The sequence below is a fragment of the Pygocentrus nattereri genome, chromosome 10 (genome assembly GCF_015220715.1).
Source record: "Pygocentrus nattereri isolate fPygNat1 chromosome 10, fPygNat1.pri, whole genome shotgun sequence".
Taxonomy (NCBI): Eukaryota; Metazoa; Chordata; class Actinopteri; order Characiformes; family Serrasalmidae; genus Pygocentrus; species Pygocentrus nattereri.
The window spans coordinates 9,882,501-9,905,268 of NC_051220.1; the positions used below are offsets into that span (position 1 = coordinate 9,882,501).

The 22,768-nt window shown below is 40.9% G+C and overlaps 1 protein-coding gene across 1 annotated transcript in view; it reads right to left on the reverse strand.

Moving 5' to 3' along the window:
* Window positions 1-22,768, reverse strand: part of pdzd8 (PDZ domain containing 8) — an 87,168-nt gene that overhangs the window by 13,599 nt on the left and 50,801 nt on the right. The window contains exon 3 of the mRNA XM_017686633.2: window positions 22,282-22,384. Coding sequence (XP_017542122.1) covers window positions 22,282-22,384 — 103 coding nt within the window. The remainder of the gene's footprint in view (window positions 1-22,281; window positions 22,385-22,768) is intronic.

Consider the following 22,768-nt stretch of genomic DNA (forward strand, 5'->3'; position numbering starts at 1 on the left):
GTTGCCTTTCTATCATCTGGAACCAGTCTGCCCATTCTCCTCTGACCTCTCACATCAACAAGGCATTTTCGTCCACTTAACTGCCGCTCACTAGATATTTTCTCTTTTTCTGACCGTTCTCTGTAAACCCTAGAGATGGTTGTGCGTGAAAATCCCAGTAGATCAGCAGTTTCTGAAATACTCAGACCAGCCCATCTGGCACCAACAACCACGCCACGTTCAAAGTCACTTAAATCCCCTTTCTTCCCCCATTCTGATGCTCGGTCTGCACTTCAGCAAGTTGTCTTGACCACCTCTACATGCCTAAACGCATTGGGTTGCGGTCATGTGATTGGCTGATTAGCTATTCGTGTTAACAAGCAACTGAACAGGTGTACCTAATAAAGTAGCCACATTATGTAAATTTTCATTTATATTTACAGCCTGTTGTAGCGCGACATACATTTAGTCATGTGCAAAAGTTTGAACAACCCCGGCCAAATTCTGTTTTGTTGATTTTGTAAGTGTCAATAAGTAAAAACACACATCATCTACAGAGACACGCATCTGCACTTTGCATTTTGATACTCAACTACTGTTTACTTGTTGAACTAAATAGAACTATAAATAAAGCACACAATATAAAATGTGCACAGGCCACATTTATGAGATTTCTGCACTATATCATATTCAGCAAATAAACAGAAATTGTGCGTTAAAATGTGCAGAAGTGTGTCTCTGTAGAAGACGTGTTCACTTATTCACACTGAGAAAATCAACATATATGTGAATGCAGGTGGATGCAGTGTGGGGAGCCTAGCCAAGGACTCCCAGGAGGTGGTGGTCTTGCTTGGGCGGGGAATCGAATCCCAGACTGCTGCATGGAGAGCTGTACACACGCACTCACACATATGTGCGTATGTATAAATAATAAATATACCAACAGTAAACAACAGCTAGTGTTTTCAAATTTTTAAATATAATTAATTTAATTTAATTTAATATAAATCATTATTGTGGCGACAGAACAGAATCAACACCACGCAGATCAATGAAACCACACACACCGTCTAATGGCTGGTCATGTGGGTGAGTGTGAGCAGATGCGGAGTTGCTGTTCCTCCCTCAGATTTTTTCCATATGACACTTGATAAAATCAAACGCAAATAACAGAAAAGCAGCCAATCATCTGATAAACAAGTGTACACATTAGAGCAATTAGCTGCTTCATCAGCACAAGCGGGGCTGTAGAGAGAGCACAGACAAAATAACTCCATCAGCACTGACCAAACAGTGACCACACAGGGAAACGGATTACCTTACGAGTCCAAGCAATTACAGACGATAAGAAAAGCACGCTGTAATTTATATTAACCCCTTAAACAGCCAGGTTTCTATTACCTCCTCTAACTCAGTTCAGAGTCTTCACTGATGAATAATAAGGCTCAGGATGTAATAAACAGTAATAATCATTTCTGACTAGTTGCTCACTGAGTGCGTTTATGTGCACTCGCTCTGATCATAATCGGATAATCTGACTATTCAAATGGTCATGTAAAAGCTTCAATTTCTTAGATTGGAGGAAGGTTTAGAAATCTGATTAAGAAATCTGATAAAGAGGCTGGATTTTAGCTCTGTAACCAGATTTCTCGGTACATGTGAACTCCTTCTTTCGGATATCTCCGTCCGTGCATGTGCGAAAACAGACGGCAGTACTGAAAATACGTAAGCAGTGTTGCCACGAGACGCAGCAAAACAAAACATTCATCACGCTGCGTATGAAATACATGCTTGGCGAAATGAAGGGTTTAAATATACTTCATCTTCTAGATGATATAATGTCCGTATTTTCAGGTTATGTGACGTTTAAAAAAGCCGTGCCATGAAGTCTGAGTTTTACGTTACATTTACGTCACGTCTTTTTCAGTTTATTTATTGGCTGGTTGTAAAGCAGAAATCTGATTACTGTCTAACTCATGTAGACCTGGAGTTTCCCCATTATCTGATTACCCTATTGCATGTAAACCCCTCTGAGAGAGAAAAACTGCCTGACGCTCCAACTGTCTGTGCCTGGTTTACTGAAAAAGAAAACAGCGACACTGTGCTGAATCGCCTCGCGCTGCACCTGTTCTAAAACTCCGAGACAACTCGGCTTTTCATCTTCATAATACAGCAAATGTTTCCACAGTGGAGCTGCACAATAAGAAAAACCACAAGGCCAAAAAATAAGCCCAAAAAGATGTTAGAGTTAACATTATTATAAGTTATGATTTTAAGTCTCAGATGTGTAAAGTTACTACTGTTGAGCGCCAAGTTATTCTCTAAGTACTGATACATTGCCATGTGTGCAATTATGGCAATGTGCACAATGTGTTCAACTATACATATTTTTTTGGATATCTAAGTACTACAAGGGGACTTTGCACCTACAGTAAAGGAAATAAGTATTTGATCCCCCACTGACTTTAAAAGTTTTAATACAAATAAATAAATGAAACATCTCATTTTATGCCAGCTTTATTTTAACAGTGATACATAGAATATCAAAAGAAAAACTGAGAAAATTACATGAAATGAAAAATAAAAATGAATCTGAATTTCATTAAAGGAAATAAGTATTTGACCCCCTTTACTAGGGGTAGTAAAACATCATTTAATACTTGGTGGCAAGTCCCTTGTTGGCAAGCACAGCAGTCAGACGTTTCTTGACGGTCAACTGTGACTATCAGAGCCTTAATAGTTTGGCCAGAAAACACCAAAAACTCCAAAAAAAGTTGGTGTTAACTAAAAAAATAAAGCACAGTAAGTTGGCTTGTTGAAGCGATTCTCTTTTTCAGCATTAACAGTGATTTTATACACAGTTTGCTGGAGCAGAAAAATGGGACTTTTTCCTGCTGCTCGGCCAACAAATGTGTCCATTTATTCTTTGATTTGCCAGGTTTATCTGAGGTCTGAGCTAAAGAGCCACGCTAACGAGTTTATGATCGACCGCAGAAACGCACACCTTGCTTGCTGCTTTGCGTGCTGGTGAGAAAACACACACATACTCGCAGAGAATGGGAGTGTATTGATTTGGACTTTACATCACAGTATGTATGACAGACACTGTGACATAGTATGACGCAAGAAAACGAACTTTGTTTTGTTTTACTAGCAATCTGCTTTAAGTGACACATAATTGCACTGAGAGTCGGACAGAAACAGCCAAAGGCAAAAAGGCAAAGAAACACAGCACTACACACAAACAGCACCCAAAAAAAACAACATATCCCCTCAAACACATCTGACCCCAGTGGTCATTCTTATATAGATTCCACTTTATCATAAAATATCAAAAGTTCAGCATTCATGTGACCTTAAAACAATGAACATTAGGTTTAACCCATTCTATACTCACTGTATTTGTTTTAACCACAGTATGATGAATGTTAGACTGCACTGTGCTTGTTTTAAACGCAGCGTGATGAATGTTAGACTGTACTGTGCTTGTTTTAAACGCAGCGTGATGAATGTTAGACTGCACTGTGCTTGTTTTAAACGCAGCGTGATGAATGTTAGACTGTACTGTGCTTGTTTTAAACGCAGCGTGATGAATGTTAGACTGCACTGTACTTGTTTTAAACACAGTATAATGAATGTTAGACTGCACTGTGCTTGTTTTAAACACAGTATAATGAATGTTAGACTGCACTGTACTTGTTTTAAACGCAGCGTGATGAATGTTAGACTGCACTGTGCTTGTTTTAAACACAGTATAATGAATGTTAGACTGCACTGTGCTTGTTTTAAACACAGTATAATGAATGTTAGACTGCACTGTACTTGTTTTAAACACAGTATAATGAATGTTAGACTGCACTGTGCTTGTTTTAAACACAGTATAATGAATGTTAGACTGCACTGTACTTGTTTTAAACGCAGCGTGATGAATGTTAGACTGCACTGTGCTTGTTTTAAACACAGCGTGATGAATGTTAGACTGCACTGTACTTGTTTTAAACACAGCGTGATGAATGTTAGACTGCACTGTGCTTGTTTTAAACACAGTATAATGAATGTTAGACTGTACTTGTTTTAAACGCAGCGTGATGAATGTTAGACTGCACTGTACTTGTTTTAAACACAGCGTGATGAATGTTAGACTGCACTGTGCTTGTTTTAAACACAGCGTGATGAATGTTAGACTGCACTGTACTTGTTTTAAACACAGTATAATGAATGTTAGACTGTACTGTACTTGTTTTAAACACAGTGTGATGAATGTTAGACTGCACTGTACTTGTTTTAAACACAGTATAATGAATGTTAGACTGTACTTGTTTTAAACGCAGCGTGATGAATGTTAGACTGCACTGTACTTGTTTTAAACACAGCGTGATGAATGTTAGACTGCACTGTGCTTGTTTTAAACACAGCGTGATGAATGTTAGACTGCACTGTACTTGTTTTAAACACAGTATAATGAATGTTAGACTGTACTGTACTTGTTTTAAACACAGTGTGATGAATGTTAGACTGCACTGTACTTGTTTTAAACACAGTATAATGAATGTTAGACTGTACTGTGCTTGTTTTAAACGCAGCGTGATGAATGTTAGACTGCACTGTGCTTGTTTTAAACGCAGCGTGATGAATGTTAGACTGCACTGTGCTTGTTTTAAACGCAGCGTGATGAATGTTAGACTGTACTGTACTTGTTTTAAACACAGTATAATGAATGTTAGACTGCACTGTGCTTGTTTTAAACGCAGCGTGATGAATGTTAGACTGTACTGTACTTGTTTTAAACACAGTATAATGAATGTTAGACTGTACTGTACTTGTTTTAAACACAGTATAATGAATGTTAGACTGCACTGTGCTTGTTTTAAACGCAGCGTGATGAATGTTAGACTGCACTGTGCTTGTTTTAAACACAGCGTGATGAATGTTAGACTGCACTGTACTTGTTTTAAACACAGTATAATGAATGTTAGACTGTACTGTACTTGTTTTAAACACAGTGTGATGAATGTTAGACTGCACTGTACTTGTTTTAAACACAGTATAATGAATGTTAGACTGTACTGTGCTTGTTTTAAACGCAGCGTGATGAATGTTAGACTGCACTGTGCTTGTTTTAAACGCAGCGTGATGAATGTTAGACTGCACTGTACTTGTTTTAAACACAGTATAATGAATGTTAGACTGTACTGTGCTTGTTTTAAACGCAGCGTGATGAATGTTAGACTGCACTGTGCTTGTTTTAAACGCAGCGTGATGAATGTTAGACTGTACTGTACTTGTTTTAAACACAGTATGATGAACGTTAGGCTGTATTCTACTTGTTTTAAACAGTGTGGTGAATATTATTTTGTTAATAACACTTCATAGTGACCAGTCAAAGATGTTAAGCACATACAAGTTTGATTCTTCTGTTTTTGTTTAATCTGATCATAATATTATTTTGTTTTTCAGAATACGGTCATCAAACTTGATGTCCAAACCGTAGTTATATTGTGACAATGCTAATTAGCAGGTATCAATGAACAGAACTCTGCATCAACCACCGTACAGAGGCTGTCCAGGAAACAACCCCTCTCTCTCTCACCTTTACCTTTTTTTCGTGGTCTCTCCCTTGCCCGCTCCTTTTCTCTCCCCCTCTCTCAGTGTACTGGTCAGTAATCTAATCATCTGGTCATGTCAGAGAGATTAGTGTTTGTGTATAGGGTAGCAGTCGCCTCAGGGTGCGCACACACACACACACACACACACACACACACACACACACACACACACACACACAATAAATTATTGAAGTATTATTCATTGCAGAGACAGGGAGAGAAAGAATAAGAACAGAAATGAAATGTGAAGATGAACCTCCACAGGAACGAGCGAGTGAATGTGCAACAGACTAAACACACACAGACACACACATACACACACCCTACAGTGAGATTTCATGACGTCTGACCCTCACAAAGAAAAGGAGGATGCAAAGAATGAACGAATGAATAAACAAACAGCTTTTCTTTCCATTATTTAAGAGAATTTTACTGCACTAACAACGAAACTCTGACTTATCATGAACAACATCATATTACAGTAGCAGTCAAAAGTTTGGATCCAGCTAATTGAGGGGGTCTACAGAGACTTCACACTTCTGCACATTTTAATACACAATCACTGTTTATTTGCTGAATGTAACAAAGAAAGTACTGTCAACATGTGGCCTGTGCAAAGGTTATGGCACAATCCATATGTTGCATTTAATTTTATTGTTTTACATTTAGTAAATTCATAGAAACTGTGCACTACAATGTGCAGAAAAATGCCCTATTAAAGTGCGTCCTGTAAGTCTCCAAGTTTTGATGTCTCGAAGATGTAGAAAAGAGTAAAATAAATAAATAAATAGCTCTTCAGAAAAATATATGATTGCTTTGCATTTCAGAAAATTTTTACTTTTGAGGATTAAGCAATTGAAATGTAGCTACTCTAATCTTGGAAATGTTATAATAATACTTAATAAAGCATGTGCTCATTTTTTTTTTCTGAAACTTGAAACGATATCAATACAATGGATATTAGATCATTAACTTAGATTTGACAAATATTTCAAACGGATATTTTGATGCACTTGTTTTATTTCAGAGGAAATGTGAAGAAAAAAAAAAAAAAAAAAAAAAGACTTTGCATTCAACATTTCAAACACTTAGTCCAGTGAAACAGGACTAATTATTCTCTCAGTTGGTGTTCTTTAAGATACAGATAAAATCCATGATATGCATAATGTGAGATCATTTATCATGATAAAAATAAAGTGGTCATAATAATAATAATGATAATAATAATAAAATTGTCCACCTCTAATTCAGGGTATTTAACACAAAAAAATTCGCAAATTATTTTGACCAAAATCAAATCAAATCAAATTAGAGTCAGGGCGACCTACTAATAATTTTCCTGAAGAATCGTGATCTAATTGAACCTTATGAGGTCAGATTTACAGCCTGTCAGGAGCTGATTTGATTCTATATTTCATAATTCCTCAGTCGGCTCCACCGCAATAACGAACAGCGCGCGCTACGAGGCATGAAGCTGTGGGACAGGAAATGAGGGTGAATGAGCAGGAAGTGCTGGTGTGTGTTTACGCGTGTTGGTTCAGGTGTCTGCTTTCAGTCGGGCGTGACACATTAGCTGATGTCATCACTGCCCTTTCCCTCCGTCCGCTTAATTCAATCGCTCGCTCCTCTCCTCCATCTCATCCCCCTCTCCACATTCATTACCCAAACCTCTCTAGAACACGACTGCCAGACAGACACACACACACACACACACACACTGCTGGACACACGTGCATAAACACATAGATACTCACATTAATATTTCACTCAGCAGACCAAATCTTTGACTTTGAAAAGACTGAGATTAGTTTGAGATTGTATTTGAGTTAAAACGGCCCATTTCATGGAAAACTGACTTTTCCTCGCTGTTTTGAAATTGCTTAGAGGTGGGCGATATGGCAAAAATATAATATTGTGATAATTCCAAGAAATATTCATGATATATATGCCATGATATTTATTTTTTTCAGACATCTGATCCGCTGGAACATCTTAGAAAACACTGTCATAAACTGTGAACACAGTGATTTTATTCAATATCTGGCACTAAATCCAGTTAAACTGGATTAATTTGCTCTTTATAATGAATCACTCAGTTGGTCAGTGTCTACAAGTACTGAGGATGTACACTATATGTTCAGAAAAGCTTTTTGCATTGTCACAATAACAACAAATATTGGCACACTGCCCAGCCCAAGGGTCTGCAACATTCAGCCCCGGAGCCACATGTGGCTCTTTTACCGCCCTGTTGTGGCTTCACAGCAGAACTTGATTGGTAGGTAAAAATAAAATAACCCTCCTTTGCAGTAAAATAAAGCTCTGCTGACTGTTCAACACAGTTTTAAGAATAAATGATCTTCAACGCTAAAGTTAATTTAGAACTGCTAATTCACCCTTTAACCCTGGAGGATGGCGTGCAGACTGCTGTCACCATAGCAATGCATACAACAATCTTGCCCAACTAGTAGCTAACAAAAAGACAAAGAAGTCTAAAAGTCGCAAAGCTGAAGTCGGTTTCTCATTCTCAAGCTTCTTGAATGAATTCTCCCGTTTCACCTTAAATGGGGCAGCAGTTACATTCTAGCATCTCAGGCACCATTTAACAAGAAGTTGGATAACGAGAAGCGACTTCAGCCTCATAAAAAGTAGGATATTGCGAGACATTTTACAAGAAACTATTCTACTTTTGAGGAAAAGTGTCCTGCTGGAGATGTGAGAAAAGCGGCTATAGCTGAGTGAAAGCTTAAAGCAGAGCAAAGTAAGTCTGTATTTTTGTTTATATTTTTTAGCCTATACTAACACATCATCAGCACATACTGAGACATATTTACAGCCAAGATGATAAAATAAAAATAAAGTGTTGTGGCTTCCAAAGTGGTTAGATTTTTGTTGAAAGGACACAATGGCTCTTTTTAAACTTTGGGTTGCGATCCCTGACACAGCCCTACATTTGCTGTATTATATAAACACTGTTAAAGTTGTCAAAACGTACCATCCCCACTCCGAACTATGCAGCAAAGAACAGCCTGTAATTGACCTGATTGTTTTTGTGATGTCACAAACACATTTACATATCGTCGCTGTACTAAAGAAAAACAAGCATCGCCAAAATCGGAAATTTCAATGCAAGTTAATGTAAATGGATTTTATTTCATGCAATTTTGGAGTATTTCCGTTGGTCCTTTCATTATAAAATTTTCAGATGATGTAAAGAGCAGCTGCTGAGCTTAAATGATATAGAAAAATAAAAAACAAAGATGGATACACGTTTTTCTTTGGACAGTGACAATATATCTACCTGTTTAGCCTGCAGCCATTTAGCAGCGCTCATTTACAATGAAGTTACAAGGGGTATCTTGGCCTGGACTGCTTTTTGGTATGAGAAAACACACAGGGCAGCAAATCAGAACAGAGCTCATCTACATACCAGTCTTAAACAGCCTGTTTCATTCTAAAGAAATGAAGAGAGGCTTGGAAAAATTAACAATGACTGTTTTGGGTACATAAACACACAGATGTTATAAGTCAAGCTCAGGCTACCCGGTAGTATCCATAGCACTTGTACTAAAATACTTCAGCAGAAGGAACATGTAGAAGCCCACAGAGAATATCTGAACACATTTTAATACATATAAATACCGACTTTACAAGACAGTCAGTGCAGATGTGAATACTATATGAAAACTCTGAAAATTGAATTTTAAAAAGCAATTTTTCAGCACAGTTAGGACACATTTGCTCAGAAAAACACAACTACTAGCACTAGTATTAGCTCCATCACTCCAGAGAATGCAGTTCCACTGCTCCTCAGCGCAAAGCTGGGGGGGCTTTAAACCCTCTAGCTCACACTTGGCATCAGACATGGTGACCTTAGGCTCATGTGCAGCTGCTCCAGAGTGTCCCATTCTACTGGTGATTTCTTTTCTGGAGACTGGGGGCAGTCATGGGCTGGAGGTTAGGGAACTGGTCCTGTGACTGGATCGATCCCAAGTGCCAACAGTCCATGACTGAAGTGTCCTTGAGCAAGACACCTAACCCCCAATTGCTCCGCGGGCACCGTGGATAGGGCTGCCTACCGTTCCGGTAGTGTGTGTGTTCACCAGTGTGTATGTGGTGTTTCACTTCATGGATGGGTTAAATGCGGAGGTGGAATTTCCCCGTTTGAGGGATTAAAAAAGTATTACTTAACTTATACAAGCTGTCAGTGTGCAATATAGTATAAAGTGGCCCTATAAGGAAGGTGGAGCTCATAAAAGTACAAGGTAAAGGACCTCTAATAAAGCAGTCAGTGGAGAAAACATCCACCACTGATTATCAGTGGGCTTATTTTTCTACCTAACGCCCTCCTTTCCATTCACCCACTCTGTATTTTAGCTCGCACCAATTCAAAGGTTGGTGAACGCGGCCGGCCTGTTCTCATCGCCCGCTGTTTGAATTTTCATGTTGGCGCTGCGCTTTGTGATAGGAGAACGCTTTTCATGCAGCGTGGGACAAAAGGAGAGGTTGTTATGGAGACAGGGACATTAAAATAAATGTCTCTCTCATCTATGCTCCGTTTCTTCAGCCACCGGCCTCTTCATAGCGCCCTCATTGTCACTCGCTGGCCCAAAAAAAAGACTAGCGCTCATCTGCATACGGCTCCCACACACAGGAGGGTGAAAAGAGGTAGAGCAGAAGAAAAAAAAGGTGTGTGGGGAGGAGGAATAAGAGAGCTTCTGCTATCAGCACTCCAAAACGATTCAAAAGAACAGCAGAAGGACGCTCCACACCCTTATCGTGCTGACATTTCGTTTGTCCACTTCTGCTGTTTTAGGCTTCAAATCTGCCGTCACTTAAAAGCAGGTTTGTACTGTCAAAAAAAAAAAAAAAGAGAGAGAGAGGGACTGAGAGAGGGAGGGAGTGAAAGAGAGAGAGTGAGAGCGAGAGCGAGAGAGCGAGAGAGAGATTGACAGATGACTCTCAGGTTTATATCAGCCTGTCCCTGAAGAGGACAATAATCAACAGGTGACATTTACCTTCAGATAATGACCGGCAACCTGTGAATCACACAAAACCTCCTTCAGCAGTTTCCTTCCTGCAAAGGTAGCAATGCTGCAATGGAATCTGGGAAGGGGGCCGTGTTTCAAACTCAGCTGGTTTTATCTAAGGACACACGATAATATGGTCATCATCAGTATCAGTAGATTAAAAGAAATAAAACACTGCCATTGGACCATAGGCATCACCACAGACTACACCAGAGGGTTTTGCCATAGACATCATCATAGACTGTAACAGAAGGTTCACCACACACTACACCAGAGGGTTCACCACAGACATCACTACAAATTTTTACACACTTCACCATAGACATCACTTTTACTACCAGACCAGGGTTCACCGTAGACTTTATCAGAGGGTTCACCATAGACATCACAAGAGATTTACCTCAGACTTAACCATGAACATCATTACAGATTTTACCACAGACGTCACCATTGACATCACCTTTGATTTTACCAGAAGGTCCATTGTAGACTTTACCAGAGAGTTCACTGTAGACATCACCAAAGACTTTACCAGAAGGTTGACCATGGACATCACTACCTCAGACTTCACCACAGATATCATTATAGATTTTACCACAGACTCCATCATTGACAACACCATAGACTTTACCAGAGGGTTCACCATAGACATCACTACAAAGTTTACCACCATTGACATCACCTTGGACATTACCCAAGGCTCACCAAAGGCATCACGATAGATTTTACCAGAGGGTTCACCGTAGATTTAATCTCGGACTTCACCATAGGCATCATTACAGATTTTACCGCAGACTTAACTAGAGATTACCAGAGTTCACCATAGACATCACCACAGATTTCACCTCACATTTCATCACAGACATCATAGATTTTACTTCAGACTACACCACAGACATCACCATAGACTTAACAAAAGATTTACTACAGATAGCAGCAGATGCGCTTTCAACACGGGCATTGAACGCATATCCCCCCATTCACCATAAACATCACCATAGTTACTACCACAGACCTCACCATAGACAACACAGACCTTTTATATCACTACAGACTCCATCATCCTAGTCTCCATCACTGCTAACATAACAGCCCTACAACAGCTCCATTAGCGCTCCAGCCTCTCTTTTTGACTCCCCATTTCCCTGCAACCCAGCAGCCGAGCCGAGGGTCCGGCCGCCACTCGCGAAAAACGCAATAAAGTGCATAAAAATGAGATTTAGCCTCAGCACACTTCAGTCTGGATCAAACAATAACAGAGCGGAAAGAGACCAGCTGCCTCTTCGGGGAACTGGCCGTAAACAGCAATCAGCTAAAAATACAGGCTGCTCGCTGCAGCTCCACACACTGCCCTAAACTCAGTTAGAGAGGGTATGTGAGCTCACAGCTGGCACAGCTATGGTGGGAATGAAGCAGAAGGTCCAAAGCTAATCTTAACGCGATAGCTTGCAATCACATTTACACAGTTTTACCCTTTTCCCAAATCTAGTCCAGGGCTTGTTTGGTCTCTGAAGTTACAACCAAGTTAGTTATCGACAAAAATGGACAGAAACCATCAGCAGTAACCACATAAACACGTCTATTAGAGATCACTAAACAACTTCACATGACAAACTTGAGCTACCCACAATCCTCTGTGGTTTTATTTTCAGTTTATTTCTTCTTATTTCTCTCGTTTTTCATTAGTTATCATCATTAAGTTAGTTTGTGTTGTAACAGTGTTGAAACTGATCCAAAGCTCATACTGAAGGTAAGGTTTCTGTACCTTTAAAAGTTTTACTTCTGTGTTTAGATTCAGCAGCTCAGCCTAAATTGTCACATACTTACACACAGTGCCTTAATATTGGGGGCAAGTTTGAATCCAAGTGATGCCAGAAGCAAGCAAAGTCGATAATCATTGGCAGCAATGCTTTCACCAGTACAGATAAAACCAATATTGATTCTGGTGATGTGCAATGTTATCAATATTGGTAAAAGTATTTTGCAGGCTGTAAAACGTGCAGGAAGTAAATTATTCACTTCGAGTAGTTCAACAGACATGCTTAAAGAGGCTCTGGACAGTACAAACAGAGAGATCACTCTTAAGGGAGTGGGTATTAGACAGTATGCGTTTTTTCCTGTCTGGCCGCAGAACTCGTGTTTCTGCTCTGCTCGTCCAGTCAGATTGTATAAGCATCTGCGTGCGAGATTCAGCCTGCAGAGTCAGAGTGGTGAACAGCAGGAGTGACATTAAGCCTGTTTGATGTTTTAGATAAATGCATCCGTCTTCAGCCTGGAGGACGCCACGCTGACGTGTGTGAGCCTCACTGAACCCGACACACACCCGCAGCTTCAGCTCAGTCACTCTGCAGCCCAGCACCGGCCACACGGGCGGGCTGGTTAAAGCGATACTTTGGCAGAAAATCACATTTAAACAGTTTCCCCATCTTATTCTAGACATGGTCAATCAGCCAAGACGGGTCTGGTCTCCGATTTTTCAGATGTGCACTGAAAGTACAGGGAAAACGTAGCTAAGTGATGGAAGCTTATTTACACCAGTTATCGTGGTGCATCACCATATACCTGAAGTGGAGTACTGGGTATTGGGACACCTACACATTACACCTATAGGAGCTTTTATGAATCCAATTCTAAATCCAAACACATTAAATATGGAGTTGGTCCCCCTTTGCATCTATAACAGTATAATATCCATTCTTCTGGGAAGCTTTCTACAAGATTTTGGAGAGTGTCTGTGAGAGCCCTTTCATCCAGAAGAGCATTTGTCGGACACTTATGTTAGACGAGAGGGCCTGGCTCGCAATCTCCTTTCTTGTTCATCCCAAAGGCGTTTGATGTCAGGGCTCTGTGTGGGCCAGTCAAGTTCTTCCACACCACACCCACCCAGCCATGACTTTATGGACTCTGCTTTGTGCGGTAGGGCTCAGTCGTGCTGGAACAGAGAAGGTTCTTCCCCACAAAGTTGAAAGTATTCAATTGTCCAAAATGTCTTGGTCTGATGAAGCATCTCCCTTCACTAGAACTAAGGGTTCTAGGCCAACCCCTGAAAAACAACCCCATAGCATTATCCCTCCTCCACTGAATTTTATAGCTCGCACAGTGCAGTCAGGCAGGTAATGTTCTCCTGGCATTCGCTGAACCTAGACTCGTCCCTTAGACTGACAGACAGAGAAACATGATTAGTCACTCCACAGAATTTGTTTCCAGTTTGGAACGCCCCCAGCTTTGGCCTGTGGAGCAGTGGAACTGTATTCTCTGGAGTGATGGAGCTCCATCCAATCCCACTGGGATGAGTTGGAATGATCCAGAACTGACCATCCAACATCAGTAACTGACCTCACTAATGCTCAATCAAATCCTCACAGTGATGTTCCACCATCTAGCGTAAAGTCTTCCCAGAAGACTAGAGGCTGTTACTGCAGCACAAACTCACTATTACCACCCTTAATTTCAGAAGAAAAGCTGCTGTCTACAAACTTCTGTCCCTGTTCTTTAGGTAACATATGTCCAGTAACTATATAAGCAGGTCTACACAGTGTTTGGTCATTTCACTGCTCACTGATGGCGATTAGACAGCTAAACTGGCCATGAACTGAAGAAGCCGCTGTGGGGGGGATATCAGTGTGAGTGTAATATGGGTAATGTGGTCATCACACATCCCGTCATGCACAGAGCCGGTTGTTAAATCAGTGGTAAAGAGGCAGGCGAGGAATCGATCAGACAGATACTAGAGAAATAGCCTCAGTTTTATAGCAGTGGCCCTGTGACAAATATTACATACCAAAAGGGAAGTGGGGGTCCGAGGGAGCCACAGCACCATCAGATTTCAGGCTAGTTTAAAGGAGAATTTTTCTACACATTTCAGTGTTTGAGTTGTAAACAGAGTGGGTGTCTGTTCCCGTTCCTGTTGTTGTTCCTGTGTCTCCTTTTGTCTCTGTTCTTGTTTCTGTCTGTGTGCCTGTTCCTGTGCCTGTGTCTGTCCTGGTGCCTGTTCCACTGTCTTTTGCGTGGTCTGTTTTTCATTCTCGTTTTCCTCATCGTGTTTCTCCGGTCGTCTCTCGTTCGGCATCGTTTTTGTGTTGTGCCTCCTCGTCCTCCCGCCATGTTTTGTCCTCTTTCTGTTTCGTCTGTTCCTGTGTCTGTGTCTTCCGTTTCTGTGCCCATGTCTTCTTCCGTTTCTGTGCCTTTGGTTTGTTCCCGTGTTCCCGCTCCTGTGCCAGTTTCTGCTTCTGCTGTGCCCCTTGGTTCCTGTTCTGAGTTCTCCTGCTCCGGCTTCTGTCCATGTATAATTTGGTTCAGTCCTTGTTTTTGGTCCCTTGTGTCTGTTTTGTTCTGTTTTTGGTTGGTGTGCCTCGGCCCTTTGGGGGGTGGGTGGGTTGTTACTATCACAATTGGCCCCTCCCAGTCCTGTCCATGTGTTCGTGTTTTGGTTTAGTCCATGTGCCTTTGTTTTGGTATCTGTAGTCCTGCCCGTTGTTTTGTAACTCCGCCCCTGATTGTTTCACCTGTCTCTCGTTGCCCCTGTGTATTTAAGCCCTGTGTTTGCCCTTTGTTTTTCGCTGGTCATTGTTGCTCGTCGTGTTTGTGCTGTTATTTGTCATGTCTGAACCCCAATCTCTCCGTGTTGGCTCAAATGACCCTGGACCGTTACGACCCTGATTTTGGATTTGCCCTCAATAAAAGTCGCTTACCTCTGCACATGCGTCCACTCCCTCGCTCCACATTACAAAGAGGCATTGACCTATTCAGACGCCTGGTTCCTATCACTTCTAGATCAAATTCTGCAGAATTTAACCACTCGGCTCATTTGCATAAAGTTGGTGCAGAAGGATAAAGACAGCAGAGAGAGCAGGGTGTGCAACAGCAGCAGACTGATGTGAGTTGCATGTCTGTGGTGTTGCTTATTGCCACAATATAGTGAATTAAACTAGACAATTCTGTTCCATCTTAATTGCACAAATAATTCAAACGGAAAAATGGCTTTTCATTCTACATGACAACAGTGTGTATATCACAGACTTACTGCTTAAAATTTCAGCAGTCCTGCATCCCTGCACCATTTATTTCACTCATCATTCTAAACTACACACGCCTTACACGCAGACATGTAACAATGTACTGGGAACATGAAAGAGAACATACAGAAAGAGAGAGAGAACAAGAGGAGAGAGAGAGAGAGAGAGAGAGAGAGAGAGAGAGAGAGAGAGAGAGAGAGAGAGAGAGAGAGAGAGAGAGAGAGAGAGAGAAACAGAAAAAAGCAAAGAGTGAGAGAAAGGAAGAAAAGAAGGAAGGAAATGGAGACCGAGAGAGAGGGAGCGGGCAGTGGGAAGTATCAGGCCTTTAAATGATGTCACGACCCTCCAACCATGAACATAAAGAGATCACAGCAACAAAACCAGATTCCCACAACACACACAGAGACCCCCTGTGGTCAGTCCAGAATGTTCTCTCCGGTGGTGGGGACCACACACACACACACACACACACACACACACACACGACAATAAGAATATTTTAAAGACAATCTATCTACACATCTCTGCTACAAATGAACACATAAACCAAAGTTTATGAGAGGCTCAGTGGTGGGAGTGTAAAACAGGCGGGGATAACTGTAACAGACAGCAGGCCAAGTGGTCAGTCTGGTAAACTGATACAAAACACAATTAAACAACACAGTTCTGTGCTTTCTATTCTGAATACATAAAATGTTTTAATTTATTTTTGTTTTACATAATTTCAACACACCAATTGTCCTTTACATCGTGTGGAAATTTCATGCCAATAGAAACGCTCTAATATCATAGAAATCCTCTTTACTTTGACTTACATTGAAAGGTAAGAGTGTTTTTTTCTCTTGTAAAGTGACTATTTTTAACTATTGGGGAGATTTTATATAGTTATGTGTGTGTGTGTGTGTGTGTGTGTGTGTATATATATATTTGTGTAACTATGCGTGCAAACATACACATACATAAATATGTACATATGAACATTAGTTCATGATAAACTCAGAAAAAAATAGAAATTAAACTATAAAAAACTGCAGAAAAATTGTTACAAAAAAATCTAGAAAAAAAATTCCTTTTAGATGATGTTTTAACATATTTTCTTAAAACATATTAATAATAAACAAAATATTTGCATATGGCTATATGAAAGAATACCCAACCAACACTAAAATGACTAAAATTGCTATTACTACTCCATTACAATTACTACTCAATTACATTACAATCACTGAAAGTCCATTTTTCCTTTTATGTAAAAAAAAAAAAAAATGGTACAATGTAGAGGGAACCTGACCACTTTGAATGGAACCTTTCAAAAGACAGATGTGCAGTGCACAAAAATAGCCTGTAAAATGCATTTCCCACTGAAAACAATAGAAAAAGGACCCTCGTCTAGTTTGACCCCCACTGATGAGCTTAAAGAGGATGTAAACCACACACACACACACACACACACACACACACACACACACACACACACACACAGTTTTCAGCTGGTGTTGAAGGGAGACTGTCCATCAGTTATCAGAGCAGATGTGCAAATACATCCGGACACAGACGCAGTAATAAAAGCTTCCACAGTGTTGTAATGGAAAAGAGCTAAATTTAACGTCAATTATTCTGCCGGAATGGGAGTGTGTGTGTGCTTTAAATAGTGTGTTGTGTAAAGAGGTGGTGTGTGACGTATTAAACAGATTTGGGGCAGGGCATCCCCTCAGCTCAGACTGCCCACTAAGATTACCATCATAAAGATAGTTACACCACAATCACTTAAACAGCACACAGGATCAGAGATCAGAGCCGGGACATGTATTACAGACACCGTCACACCGGAATACCGTCACACAATCAGTTTCAGTGATATTTTACAAACGCATTCAGAGATGGTGATGTCTGGACACTGTTCCTTTTATCAGTAGGAGCTTCTTGACAGCTACACACACACCCCTACACTGAGATCCTCTACACTGGGTGCTGGATGTGCTGCAAAGTACAGACTGACCCCTAACTACCCTGTATGATGTCATCTTTGATGTCAGCATCAGTAAGTAATTAGGCTAAGAAAATCACCCAAAATCCTGATATCATTGTTCTTCTTTTTGGCCTTAATATTCTAACAAAGGGTTAAAACAGCAACATGACTCGCACACCAGATCACTCAGAGTTTACTCTCACAATCCAGAGTGATTTCATTCACCTGTGATCATTCATAAGCCAGCACTCCAGCTCCAAAATCACCCACAACACACTCACTACTGTTTTATTACATCTCTGCTTTTAGTCTTCATATTATAAACAAAGGGTTAACAATAGCGACATGATACATGCATGAAAACACTGAACCTGCCATCACTAGCCAGAGTGAGAGAAACCAGCTCTAACATCCCACAACCCAGACATACAGCACCAACACACAGCCAGATCACTGCACAATTGTTATTAGCTCTCTGCCTTAGCCTTCATATGGCAACAAAAGGGTTAATCAAACAGCAAAAATAAAAACAAATTCACTATCCAGCAAAGTAAAATTGAATAAATGAGCTGCATATATCAGAATTGCAAGTGTTTTCTATAAATGCTATAAAAACAAACGAGCATGTATATTTTTATTCTCTACACACACAAAACAAATGAATGTACAGTAAATTCCTTCTAAAGCTCCTCATGGTGATGCAGGTTTGTTGTGACGCTTCCGTTACAGCTTCACACATTTTACACACTGCACTAAGAGAGAGAACAGCCCGCACGCTTTACAGGAGCAGAGAGGAGTTCCTGAGCTTCTTACTAGTCGAATGCTTAAGAACGAAGGGAAGAAAGATATTTTTTGAGAGAAAGAAAGGAAAGAGAAAATAGTGAGAGGGAGCCAGAGGGGAGACAGAAAAGAATGAAAAACAGGATAGACAACAAAAAGGAGACAGAAAGAGAGAGAGAGAAAGAAGGAAAAAAGAAAAGAGAATAACAGAGAGACAAAGAGAGAGAGGTAGAGTGACCTTTTCCAGATGGTTGCAGTAGTAATCCTGTGTTTGAGGTCCTGCTGAGACTCTGATGCCTACAGTCTGCCCATGACTGATAACACACACAGACACTTATCAGGAGGAATCTGAATATGACAATTCTGTCTTTTACACGCCTCGGGATGCTCACTCAGGGTCTGATGTACGGAGTTATTTTTGCCCGTCTCGGACACGCTCTGCCCGTGTGTCCGTGATGAAACCGTCTAATGAGCCCAAAGACTTGTGGGTGTGTTTAGGAGAAAGGCACCAGAAAATGCTGCAATTAACCTACAGACCGGAGGATCAACACCTTTCTTCAGTAACTTAGTAAGTAGTGCAGTAACGTAATCTATACCACATGTACCAAACGTCCCAGGCCACAGTTTGAGTGAACGTACACTGCAGCTACGAGGCTTCGCAGACCGGCCCTTTGCGCGACACTACACTGCAGCTACGATGCTTCCCAGACTGGCTGTTTAAGCAACAATACGCTGCAGCTACTAGGCTTCCCAGGCCAGCCCTTTGAGTGACTCCTGTTTAAGCAACACTACATTGCAGCTATAAGGCTTCCAAGGCTGACCATTTGAGTGACACTACACTGCAGCTGAGGCTTTCTGGACCAGCCATTTAAGCAACACTACACTGCAGCTATGAGAGTCACAGAGCAGGATGCTGGAGTGAAACTACACTGCAACTGTGAAGCTTTCTGAACCGGATGCCTTAACAACACTACACTGCAGTCATGAGGCTTCCAAGGCCAGCTGTCAGAGCGACACTACACTGCAGCTATGAGATTCACAGAGCCGAATGCTTGAGCGAAACTTTACTGCAGCTGTGAGGCTTTACACTGTAGACTGCTACTACGGTACAGGTTTTAGGGTTCCCAGACAGGATGCTTAAGCAATGCTACACTACAAGTTCTTGGGCTCACCGCTTGCACAACATGCTATACTGAAGCTTCAAGGCCCCTGAGCTGACCTTTTGAGTGCTGCCACACTGCTGCTACAAGTCCTCTCAGGTTTAAAGGGATCTTCTCCTGCAGCACCAGACCAACCACATGAGTCACTCTACACCAAGGCTGCAGACAAAAGTAAAGCATAGTGGCCTGGGGCAGTGGACAACAGGCAATGTTGATTCTTGCCATATGCTATGATTCTGAATCATTAACTGCATGAATAATAGAGAACCACACACTGCTCTGATCAGGCAAACAAACACACACACGCACCTGTTCAAAAGCGATCTGATCTCACAGATCCATTGTCCTCTTTATCGTACACTGAGCACTGGGAAATACAGATGGTCTCTCACATCCCTCTGAGCTCATTGTGTTCCTGGTTTTAATTAAGCTGCCAGTAGCGTTACAGTGTGTATCTACACAACGGTTGGACCTGCTCTTCACACGTGTACACACACACACACACACACACACACACACACACGGCTGTATGTGAACTTTATGAGCAGGTAGCGCTGTTGCTATAAGAGTTGCACACACATTTTAAGCACTGAGATGCTGAAAAGATGTAAACAGTCGTACAGAGTGGTTTGGTGTGAAATCTGGAGAAATATACAGTGCCGGAATGGGTTCACAGTGGTCGTGATAGGAACCAGACATCCACCTCCAAAAGCTCCTTCATTGAAAGTTATTACATGAAATGGAAATGGAATTATGAATTCACTGCCTGATGTCTGAGACACTGTTTAATGATAGTTTTAAGAAGATTTTGGTATAATTTTCAGGGATACAAGCAGGGGGTTTTGAGGTAAAATAGTCCCCAAAGAAAGTAATATTATTATTATTATTATTATTATTATTATTATTATTATTATTATTATTATTATTATTATTATTAATAATAATAATAATAATAATAATAATAATAATAGGTTATTATTATTATTTATTTATTTTCATTTTTCACTATTCCACTATTTTCCCATCATCAACATACTATACAAAACTCAGATGACACGTGCAGGTTCACTGGTTTCTGTCAATAAAATTTCTATATTGTAGTCATGGTGACCCCTGGTTCCCATCACAACCACTGTGAAGAAATCCGAGCCATTTCACACCAAACCACTCTGAATCTCTCTGAAACACTGAACTATCTGGAACATAATTTTGAAATATCAGTGGCTTTTCCCTCAATCGATGTTCGAGCGCTCAATACTGATGTGGCCACACAGAGATCACCTGTAACATTTCTTTGATGCTGCTGCCCCCAAGTGGACAACAAAGGGGCTGTCTTAAGCCTGTACACAAAACAAAAGGCTGTGCTAAAAATGGGCATTAGTAATGAAAAAAAATGAATGAATGAGTGAATGTCATTCCTTCTCACACACACACACACACACACACACACACACACACACACAAGATGCGTAAAATGGTTCAAAACAGAGCGATTAAAGCTGACATTTTCACTGTGAAATGTAGGGAGAGAGAGAGAGAGAGAGAGAGAGAGAGAGAGAGAGAGAGAGAGAGAGAGAGAGAGAGATGGAGAGAGAGATGGAGAGAGAGATGGAGAGAGAGATGGAGAGAGCCTGACCAGCCGTGGAATGTTAATTTTTCTAAATTGCTGTAATTAGTAAAGGTTTGTGCTGTGGGTGTAGCTGAATGTCAGTGAGGGGAAAGAGCTGTAAGATATTAGATTATTGATTTGCTGTTTAACAGCAACAGCGACACACCTCTGTCCTCCTGTCCAGCCTCAGAAACGTGTTCATCTGCGCAGATGAGTAGGCCTGATAGATATGAACATACTGAGCTCAATAATACCGATTTTAAAACTACAACCATTAAAATCAGCCAATATGATTTTAGATTTTGTATTGTTTTACCATAGTCTGAATGATACAAAAGGATTAAATCATGAGCTTTCGTCCATTTCCATGGTTTGTTATACCCATATACATGGTTCGGTTACATTCATGTCCATGGCTTTGCTACACTTGTTTCCATGGTTACGCTACAATCATTTCCATGGTTTCACTACACTCATGTTCATGGCTACGCTACAATCATTGCTGTAGTTATGCTACAATTACTTCCATGGTTATGCTACTCATCTCCATGGTTACGCTACGCTCATCTCAACGGTTACGCTACACTCACTGTCATGGTTACACCATGCCCATCTCCATGGTTACGGTACATTCATATCCATGGTTATACTATACTCATTTGCATTGTTACGCTACACCCATCTCCATGGTTATGCTACACCCATTTCCATGATTACACTATACCCATCTCCAAAACAACACAAAAACTAGTTTCAATGGTTACAATACACATTTATTTCCAGGGATACGCTATTTCCGACCCATTGCCAGCTGAATGCCATTACAGCATTCAGGAAAAGGTTATTTGTTTGAAATATTTAAACTTGTCGAGCAGAAACATCTCAGCAGAGCCACTAACTTCTGACAACAAAACTATACTGAAAGCTTCAGCATTCAGCAGTGTGAGAGCGAAGGAGCGATAAAGAGGGAATATCTGTGAGTCCAGCAGGTGACTGAAGAATTAACGACCGAGCAGATCAGTGACGTTAAATGAAACTCTTAACCCTGACAGACTCAGTTACCTTCAGATGATGCATCATTACAGGACACACGCATCCTGTTTGTATGTGTGTGTGTGTGTGTGTGTGTGTTGTACCGTTTTGATGGAGCTGCGAGGCTTTTCCCTCCATTCGTGGCTACTGAGCTCAAAGGTGCAGTGAACATACATCTCTCTATCATACGATCCCAATATAAACAACCTGCAGAGAGAGCGAGAGCGAGAGAGAGGGGAAAGGAGATACAGACAGACAGACAGACAGACAGACAGACAGACAGACAGACAGACAGACAGACAGACAGACAGACAGAGAGAGAGAGAGAGAGAGAGAGAGAGAGAGAGAGAGAGAGAGAGAGAGAGAGAGAGAGAGAGAGAGAGAGAGAGAGAGAGAGAGAGAGAGAGAGAGAGAGAGAGAGAGAGAGAGAGAGAGAGAGAGAGGAGGGGGGGGGGGGGGGGGGGGGGGGGTATTTAGCAACTTAAAACAAATTGTAAAGAATAAAATTGATACAGCCTCTAAATAAACCCTACAAATATAAATCACACAAATCAATCAGTATCTATTATGAATTAGTATGTACTAATATGC